The sequence below is a fragment of the Cyclopterus lumpus genome, chromosome 7 (genome assembly GCF_009769545.1).
Source record: "Cyclopterus lumpus isolate fCycLum1 chromosome 7, fCycLum1.pri, whole genome shotgun sequence".
Lineage (NCBI taxonomy): Eukaryota > Metazoa > Chordata > Actinopteri > Perciformes > Cyclopteridae > Cyclopterus > Cyclopterus lumpus.
The window spans coordinates 18,084,506-18,094,521 of record NC_046972.1 but is presented as its reverse complement, the minus strand read 5'-3'; the positions used below and the strand labels follow the sequence as shown (position 1 = coordinate 18,094,521).

Here is a 10,016-nt window from a genome sequence, read left to right as displayed (position 1 = left end):
GGCTGTGAAGAGAGAGGGCTCCAAGTTGTGGGGGTGGGTTGTGAATACTTTGGCAGAGGGGTTTGGTTTCTTTAAAGAGTCCTGTTGCCACTGACCTCATACTCCAGTGTGCCCATGGTCTTTAGCCACTCCTGCTGGTTGCTTCATTTGACCGATAGTGCAGAATTGGAGTTTCTCCCGCTGGAACATGTGAGGCTCCGCAGGTGTGACAGTGCAGGTGAGCTCACAAATGAACCGCCTCTGCAGAGCGCATGACAAAACAATACACTGGAAGACATGTTTCAGTAAGGTTTCTACTATGTGAAACAAGCCGGCCATGGATATGTTCAAATGGAGTGAGTGCAACACAGATATGATATGCGAGTAAAAATAGACTTGTGCCATATCGTGCTATCTTTTTTCCCTTGATTAGTGAAACACTGCACAGGTTCAAATAAATAGTCAGAAACAGACAGGAAGTCAAGAGAGTTGCGAGCTATTTGATAGACTTCATTGTTTCTTTTCTATATTCCTTGCTTTGTTTACAGGAAGCAAATGCTTGGCACACTTACATGTACGAGTGATAACAATGTGACTTTATGAGACGGTAAAAGTGTCAGGTGCTCAAACCAGGACCTGCAACTCGCCTCAAACATAAACACATTAGGATAAGATCAAGTGTGTATCCCTGTGGCTGATGTTTGGGAGGACATGCTGAACTGCTGCCAGGCAAACACCCATTAGAATTACAAATATTTTTTTGGGCCCGAAATCATGTTGATGATTATCCCCAGTTGAGATTAATGGAATGAGTGACATTAAGGTTTGACCTAAGGGCCCCAAGTGACCCTTTCTTTTGGGATCAGGCAGGATATGTTTCTTAGACACAGAAAAAAAGAAAAAAAGATCCAGCTGATTTTCAGTGTTGTCTTGTTTGGAAGATGTTCTGCTCAGGGAGCTGATGTCTCTGGAGACATCTGGTCTTCAAAGCATCACATTACATTGCTGTTGTACTTCAAGTCAACGTTTTCTTCATTTAGTGGTCGGGTCAACATTCCTCTACTATATCTTTACATTGCAAATAGTTTCTGTTGAGCTTTTATAGTTCTGCATTTGGAATTTAGCAAATTTTAAGTATAGTTTAGCTATTTCATACATTTCAGAGGATGTGATTTTTACATCATCAGTTAGTAAAATATTATGTATTTTTATAGTTTAAACTAGCCAACAGTACATAAAGTAGTCAATATTAGCTCCATTTAAATGTTGTTAGTATTAGTAATATAGTAATGCAAGATATATTCTCTAAAAGGAAAAGATTTACAGAATGAGTACTTTGACTGTATTCCAATTTTGAATGCAGTTCTTTTACTTACAATGAAGTATATGCCTATTTATATTGTGGTAGCTTTACTGAAATGAGTTAGTCAATTAGCTGAATTTAGAAAAGCCCATTTTCCACCTGCACACATTATTTCAAAATGTCCCTAACAATAAATGACCCTTTTTAGTGTTCCGGATTTAAGTTGAAGGTTTAAACTGCCCTCTAGTGGTAAGAAAGGAAAATCACCACTCCACTTCCCAGTTTGACAAACAAACAGCCTGTTCAGTACTTGTAACTGTGCTTATCTTAATTCAAGAGAGGTTCCCACCTCTGTTATACTTGTCTCAGATGACCCTGTTGCTCTTCCTCTAACTGAGAAACCAGGATGTACAGGATGGTGGATGTGAATGCTTCTCTACTGTCTGAGCTCCCCCTTGGGCCTTCTTTATAATGTTGAAACGGACTGAGAGGCAGACAAGCAGCATGGCCTCAGGTCCTCCCCCCTCCTGCCTACCAAGTACTTCTCCTTAGTAACAGTCAGCTGACATGCAGTAGGTAGTGCTCAGTGAAGCCCTCACATGCACACAGATCACAGAGCTTCAGTCGTTCACGCTCACTCCTCCACCTGCCACTCAGGCCTCATGGCTCTCACAATTAAATCAGAGCAGAAAAAACTCACCCAGACTCCTCTGCTTAAGATCTGGGTGCCATGGATGGGCTGCAACTTGAACCGCAGGAGAGGATGTAAGTGCAGTGAAAAGCCCTGGCTCAGCCTGAATAGAAGAAGCAACATGATCTATTCTGCCTTGCTGCTGTTCGTCTGCCTCTACTTTAACTCATTCTTGTTTCAGATGAAGCTATGGTGTTTGCTTATACACTTCCAACGGCCATGGTTGTGTTTAATACTTCTTAATCCTTGGGGACTGAGCTCAGTCCGGTTCAGGGGAATGCAGGCAGCAGTCTGAGAGACAAAGAGGAGTCAGTCATGGGACGACAGCCGAGCTTGACCAAGCCAGGTCTGAGTTGGCTCTCTGTTCAGTGTCTGACGTGGGCCTTTGAGCATTTTGCTGACGCAGCATAATCCATTCATAATCGAACCGCCTGGATGCTCTCCCTGTCCCTGTATAGACTCTCACGGCCCATCCGGGTTGTTTTGGGGGGTACAGCTAACTGGGAAGCGACCCTGCAGTCTGCCTTATAAATAACTGCTGTTTGAGACAAGCATGGAAGAACTCGGTCATGACTGGTTAAGAGATACACAAACTCTTTAAATTGACGGCAGGTTTGTGTGGAAATCTCTGAGCAGAGAAAGCTAATTTATAACTTAACTGTAGCTTTGAGAAATAATTGCAGTGTAGGGTAGTGACAGTCTGAACCGAAGCCTTAGATTTGAAGTATAATGGTGTTGTATTGGGAGCATTGGTTGAGTAAAGCTGGGCTGCAGGGAAGACACTGAGATTTTAACACACTTGGAGATTAGGTTTTCCTCATGTGACTGTCGGCCATATGGCGCAGTACACACGGTGCTGCTCTGCTTGTTTCTAAGATGTGACTACCCGAGGAGGAAGACAAGCATCCGGTTAGTAAACGTTGTTTACATCTTTCATGGTGTACTATTTGTAAATGTCATTAGTCTTTATCTCTCGTGCCATGTGATGATATAAATGTGTTGGTGGTTGGTTGGACAGGTTCCTGTCAGGTGCTGCCAAAGACTGGCAGATAAGCCGCGTGACTCACAACACTTGTTTGCAGACATTTGAGCTGCACCTTGGAGCTCTTATTCTCTCTTAATGAAGATTACCTTGGCAGCGACGCGCTCAACACATGTCCTGCAGCACAGAGGCTCACGGAGTTGTACGTGACATTTAACCCGTTGGACACAAGGCTTGATGCTCTACTACTGAATGATTCGCAACAATATAAAATGTCCACATCAGCAGCATTCAGTAACTATTCATTTATGTTATTGTGCGTTTGTCTACATCTCAGCCTCGGTGCCTCAGTTCTGTAACTCTCCCACCATGATTGTGATGGTGGGGTTGCCGGCCAGAGGAAAGACGTACATCTCCAAGAAGCTCACTCGCTACCTGAACTGGATCGGAGTGCCGACAAAAAGTCAGTTTTAAAAGTGAATCCTTGAATTCTGATCATAAAAATGTATGACAGACAATTTATTGACTGTTTCAATGTTAACTAAAATATAAAATCATCACATGTTAAACACCATTAGTTGTTTATGTATTTTTTGTATACCTCTGCTTCCTAATTCATTCCAGTGTTTAACGTGGGTCAGTACCGCAGAGAGGCTGTCAAGATCTATAAGAACTTTGAATTCTTCAAACCCGACAATGAGGAGGCCATGAGGATCCGCAAGTAAGTATACCATTATTGTTATCATTGGCTTTATGTGGTCTGATTTGTAATTTCTCGTGCCAGATTCACCATGCACTCATATTTGTTGCAGTTTTTGCTCCTTTGCCTGTACGAGTATAACTTCTCTTTCAGGGCATGTGCAACAGCTGCCCTCAAAGACGTCGCTGCCTACTTCTCAAAGGAACAGGGACAAGTAGCCGTGAGTAAGAGGACAACTGAAACTGTCCCTCGAATCACAATAAAACACACTGATTCGTTATGTATGGGGGTCGGCTGTAGTTCACGGAGAGAGTGGTCGTCCCGTAACGTAACCACAAGGTACCCGGTTCGATCCCCGCTCTCCCCATAGTTGCATGTTGAAGTGTCCTTGAGCAAGACACTGAACCCAGAGTTGCTTCACTGCAGCCCACTGCTCCTTAATAATCAAGGATGGGTCAAATGCAGAGAAGAATTTCCCTCTGTGGAATCAATAAAGTGTACATTATTATTATTGTTATTTGCCCTTTCAATTGTCAGTCTGGTTGAACCAGTTTACAGCATTTCAAACCCTTCATGTAAAATAACATCTACTTGTAAAGAGGACTTTCTACAACCTAAAAGCATGAAAGCCAATTAAATGGTATACAGTATTCCTCTGAGCCATCTGAATGTAACAAACTATCTAGCAGGCGATCCCAAACGTTTGCATGGCAGTGTAACATGTTTCAGACATGATATTTATCCGTGCATTGTAATCTATAATAGTATATATTGTGACATTGTGCAACAACATATGTTCTGTTATAATTAATGTGCTTGATTGTTAATCATCATGATGAATAATGTAAATATACTTTAATTGCCAATAAGGATGGATCAATAAAACCTATGGTCTGTCCCATTTAGGTATTTGATGCTACCAACACCACCAGGGAGAGGAGGGCAATCATCCTTAGTTATGCAAAGGAGAGAGGCTACAAAGTGAGTATGTATGTGGAAGTTGGACATGTTGGCAAATATGCTAATAGACTTTCTTGCTGAGAGATAGATGAGAAGATTCATATTATTCATTATCAGATAGGTCTGTTTAATTTGAAGCAATTAGCTTATTTTAGCATACAGACTGGAAGCAGAGGGAAACAGCTAGCCTGGCTTGCCCAAAGTTTGCCAAACTGTGTGTGTGTGTGTGTGTGTGTGTGTGTGTGTGTGTGGGGTAAATATTTTACAGTCATGTAATAAATCTGAACTTTTAAATTGTGTGCAGGTGTTCCTGAACTTGTAAATTACTTATTGTGTGCAGGTGTTCTTTGTGGAGTCAATCTGTGACGACCCAGAAATCATTGCAGAGAATATTAAGGTTGGTCAAGGATGTTTTCTTATTTATTTCAATGTTTACAGAGACTGAAGGGATGAAGTGTTCTCAACTAATTTACAAAACTGTCGTTCCTTTCCAGCAAGTAAAGTTTGGGAGTCCAGATTACGTGGATCGTGACATAGATGAGGCCTTGGAGGACTTCAGCCAGCGAATTGAGTGTTACAGGGCCAGCTACATGCCCATAGACAATGAGAAAGACAGGTACAGCCCCGTAATGCTTTTCTTCCTGTGAGATTAATAACAAACTGAATGGTGCACAGCATAGTTTGGTCTCCTTAATTTGCAACAGATTCTTTTCATAGTTGCCTTTTCTCCAATGCTGACTTTGAACAGGAACCTCTCCTATATCAAGATCTTCGACGTGGGCAGTAGATACCTGGTGAACCGGGTCCAGGACCACATTCAAAGCAGGATAGTCTACTACCTCATGAACATCCATGTCACACCAAGATCCATCTACCTGAGCCGCCATGGTGAGAGTGAACTCAACCTGTTAGGGTGCATTGGTGGAGATTCAGGCCTCTCTCCGAGAGGACAGAAGGTGAGTAGATTACACAATACCAGAAGAGAAGGTATTCATTACCATTACATAAGTAAAGGTACTAATACACTGTAAGAAATACTTTATATTACATCATTAGGTTATTATTACTCATGCGTTAATATAAAAGCAGGATTTTACTGTTGTAGTTGGTTGAGGCGGAGCTCATTTTGAACTATTAAGAAATTATTATTTTCATATAGGATTCATTTGCTGAATTGTTTTCTCCATTCATCGATTGTTTGTTTGGTTTGTAAAAATTCTGGAAAAAGTGATCAATTCTTGCACTTAAATGACACATTTAAAATGTTTGTTTTGTCCAACAGTCCAAACATCCAAATGATTGGAACCATGAACTGTTTGGGCATGACAAATGACGATTATGAAAATAGTTGCCAATTACTTTTCTGTCATTGCTAAATTAACTAAATGTTTTAGCTTTACGTACTGATGAATAATTTTATTTATGACAAAAGCAGCATACTTTATTAGCGCAGTATGTTTATTTTTTTGTGCCAAAAAAAGAAGTGTAAATGAACTAGCTATCAAATAGTGAAGTAAAAATAACACTTTTTTTCTCTGAGATGTAGTAGAGTGTAAGTCTGAAGTGGCATGAAAATAAAAGTAATGTGTACTGAAGTACAGTACTTGAGTAAATATACTTAGTTACTTTCCACAACTGCAGTATACAGATGCAGTTCATGGAGTATAAATTGCCCTAATTGTTTCCAGTATGCCAATGCCTTGGCGACCTTCATCAGAGGTCAGAATATCAAAGACCTGAAGGTGTGGACGAGCCACATGAAGAGGACCATCCAGACTGCAGAAGCTCTGGGAGTCCAGTATGAACAGTGGAAGGCCCTCAATGAGATAGACGCTGTGAGTTACATCTCTTCATCCTAAAACATAATCCTTCAAACAAAAGACGCATACAAGGCCAATTTAATATTTATAGACGACGCTTTCAAATGTTACAATGCAAATCTCCAAATAATTTATGACTTTAGATTTTCAAAGCCAGACGATCAGCTGTGGATATGCTGTGGATATACGGAAATGTTCAAGTTCCGTTCTCTAATTTAGGGCGTATGTGAGGAGCTAACCTACGAAGAGATTCAGGAGAATTTCCCCGAAGAGTTTGCACTAAGAGACCAGGACAAGTATCGTTATCGTTACCCAAAGGGTGAGGTGAGTACTCTCCTGAATACACTGGGACCTTTGAGTATCACTGGGAGTTTCTTGGGAACACACATTCACACCTGCGAGCTGCACAACTACAGTCTACTAGAGCAGTTTGGCCAGTTGGAGGAACAGATCAACATTTTGGGAGATAGACTATTCGCTCTTTTTGCTGAGGGATTAGATGAGCAGATTGATACCACGAGGGTGTTTGTCTTCGAGCTATACAGCTTCAACCAGTAGACTGTTGACTGGAAACGAGGGGGAACAGCTCGCCCGGCTGCGTTCAAACTCCAGAGATAACACAGTTGTGGTTTTATGAGTGCTGGCAAGCTCAGTCATGACAACCCTCCAGGAAGGATTTTTAAAAACATATTAAACAAACAAGCTGTGGTGTAAGTAGTTCACAGTTATTTTTACTTCAGTAAAAGTAACAATACCATAGAACAATGTGTAGAAATAATTTGCAAGTAAAAGTCCTGCATTCAAAATTTCACTTGATTTAAAAAAAAAGTTCCAAAAGTAAAAGTACTCATCATGCAGAATGGCCCATTTAACAGTACCTCAACTTGTACTTAAGTACAGTTCTCAAGTAAATATACTTAGTTACTTTCCATCACTGCAAGAGATATAAAATATATAACATGTTAATGAGTGAATAAGGGCTGGAAGGTGGATTTTTAGTTACTTTTGGACTGTAGCTTCACTGTAGTTATTTGGCTGTAGTTTCATTGATGAGCAAGTATGCCTTGCTCAAGGGGCACTTTTCACACTTATATGTAACCTGCAACAAAATCAATATAAAGACAGGTTGGGTCAGTTGGACAGTATAGTTGCAAGTTATGGACTGAGAGGGAAATATGAGAATGAGTTTGGTTAAATTATTGATGAACTCCTCTATTATTTTGTCTCTTGTCAAGTCCTATGAGGACCTTGTCCATCGTCTAGAGCCGGTGATCATGGAGCTGGAGAGGCAGGAAAACGTTCTGGTTGTCTGCCACCAAGCCGTATTTCGCTGCCTGTTGGCCTACTTTCTAGACAAACCTGCAGGTACAGAAATCCAGGCTTGTAAATACCTTGACACAATAGTAAATGATGTTGTTTTCAACACCACACACATTGTTAATAATCTTCTTTTCCCCCCCTCTGAAGATGAGCTACCTTATCTAAGATGCCCACTTCACACAGTGCTCAAACTCACACCAGTAGCTTACGGTAAGTGGTAAATGTTTTAGTGTGTGACATCACCATATCTCTGGAAATCCCTCGCTGACAGTCTGACTTTCTCCTCTATTTCAGGCTGTCAAGTTGAGTCCTTTTTCCTCAATATTGAAGCAGTCAACACACACAGAGAGAGGCCAGTGGTGAGTTTCCACAAGGACACGTGTCATAATAGATACTTAGCTTTGCCAACTATTCTGTGGGACAGTAATATGTATGTATTGATAAAATTAATATGTACAGTGCCTTGCAAAAGTATTCACCACAACTTGGTGTTTTTCTTATTTTGTTGCATTACGACCTGGAATTAATATTTAAAAGAAATATAGAAACAGAGAAATGTTGCGTGCATTTGTATGTGGGGCCTCTAAATGGGATCTCACATCACCCAAAAATAATTAGTTAAATAAATTCTCCTTTTGTGCAGTCTAAGTGTCACATGATCTATTCCATGCTCAAGCGGAGATCCATTAAATGGACCACAACAAACCTGCCAATAGATGACCAATACTCGCAGACCCGGCAAGCAGGGCATTAATTAAGAGACAACAAAGATAAACCTGAAAGTGCTGGAAAGCTCCTCTGCAAAGATTGCAGTACAACTTTAAGCCATACAACAACTTTAAGCCATACACTCCACGTAGCTAGGCTAGAAAGAATTTAACCTATCTATTGCTTAAAGAAAAGATCAAGAGGAAGAAAAAGCCAAAAGCAGTAGTGGAGAGTAATGTGCATTGTACAGGGGGTCATATATAGAATAAACACTAAGGGGTTGATATGAATATAATACGATACAGTATTAACATTAGAACATATGCAGCAGTTGCAGTAGGGGACATGTACTGCATATATACAGAATACACTGCTGGAGGTATGATATGAATACTGTAGAGCATATACTGTAGAGCCAATATGAATACACAATGACTGTAGGTTAAACTCAAATAGAAAACTAAATGTCTTTCTCAAGATGTTTTTTTCTCAAGCGGCCGTTTCGCACCACAACCCAGAATCTATTTACTACTTTTGTCCAACTGTGAGCGCCTTCTCCATTTCTTTTCTGCATTGCATTGTGGGGGAATAGTGCCAATCCAGCACATTATATTTTGCATGGTGTCCCTTTTTTTCCGTCATTTTTCCAGTGTGAACACACTATATACTAAGAAAGTGCTCAGAATTAATATGTAGTAATAGTTCATATGGAATGTGCCGATAGTCTCTAAGCGGAGTCTCAGGGTTGGTGTTGCTTTCGTTGCAGAATGTGGACATCAACAGAAACCCAGAGGAGGCTCTGCTGACGGTTCCTGACCACCCCGTGAATGCTGTTTTGTGAGGAAAGAACTACAATCATGTGAAACTCAACGGGTGGCCACATATTAGCTACTAAATACTAGAGATGCACTCCAGTGAAAGGTTGATTGTGTGAAAACAGACAACTCGAAGGAAGGAGGCGTTTAGATGGTAGAACTGGTACTATGTTAGAACTATGACTGAACGGGACATATTTGGAGATAATGTTTAAAACATGACTGTGACATCCTGTGTTTTATCTTGACTGAAGTTGGCTTTTTTTGGGGTAAATTGTCACATTGTTTACAAATGATTCAGACACAAAAATAATAAACCTTGTTTTGAGGCTGAGAGGAAAACACTTAAAATGTTGTATTGAGGTTGTCATTGCACAGATGTTTTGTTGATAATTGAAATATAAAGGTGGGGATCAGCACCATGGACAGCACCCAAACAAACAAGACGTGTTGATTTGGGCACTTGACCAGTACAAACCTTGCCTGAAGACTAAACTTCAGGCAAGGTTTTATGTAATAATGTAAATATATACAGCGAACATCCAAGACATTGCTCTGAAAATAAATCCAATGTACAAGTGTGTTTGTGTTTGCTTGGCAACTGTGTTGTGTTGTTAACTCTCCCTCAGAGAAGCTGAATTTAGACTCAATTCACAACAGACCAACATGCTGTTCCAGTCAGACAATAATGGGTCTTTGTTAAAGAGCGTTCAGGGGAAATGAAAACTCGCATTTGGG

At 40.5% G+C, this 10,016-nt stretch overlaps 1 protein-coding gene across 2 annotated transcripts in view; it reads left to right on the top strand.

Annotated features, from left to right (window-relative positions):
- pfkfb1 (6-phosphofructo-2-kinase/fructose-2,6-biphosphatase 1) overlaps nt 1-9,859 on the top strand; it is a 9,862-nt gene extending 3 nt beyond the window's left edge. Inside the window, exons 1-14 of one of the 2 annotated variants that reach the window (XM_034536506.1) lie at nt 1-217; nt 3,293-3,418; nt 3,580-3,676; nt 3,809-3,875; nt 4,562-4,636; nt 4,956-5,012; nt 5,110-5,231; nt 5,364-5,571; nt 6,304-6,450; nt 6,655-6,759; nt 7,671-7,800; nt 7,903-7,965; nt 8,050-8,114; nt 9,230-9,859. The exon at nt 1-217 is cut by the window's left edge and continues 3 nt beyond it. In XM_034536506.1, coding sequence (XP_034392397.1) covers nt 115-217; nt 3,293-3,418; nt 3,580-3,676; nt 3,809-3,875; nt 4,562-4,636; nt 4,956-5,012; nt 5,110-5,231; nt 5,364-5,571; nt 6,304-6,450; nt 6,655-6,759; nt 7,671-7,800; nt 7,903-7,965; nt 8,050-8,114; nt 9,230-9,304 — 1,440 coding nt within the window. In that variant the 5' untranslated portion in view covers nt 1-114 and the 3' untranslated portion in view covers nt 9,305-9,859. Of the gene's footprint in view, nt 218-1,151; nt 2,048-3,292; nt 3,419-3,579; nt 3,677-3,808; nt 3,876-4,561; nt 4,637-4,955; nt 5,013-5,109; nt 5,232-5,363; nt 5,572-6,303; nt 6,451-6,654; nt 6,760-7,670; nt 7,801-7,902; nt 7,966-8,049; nt 8,115-9,229 lie in introns of those variants that run through there. The other variant, XM_034536507.1, reaches the window with a different exon arrangement.
- Nucleotides 9,860-10,016: the final 157 nt, after the last annotated feature.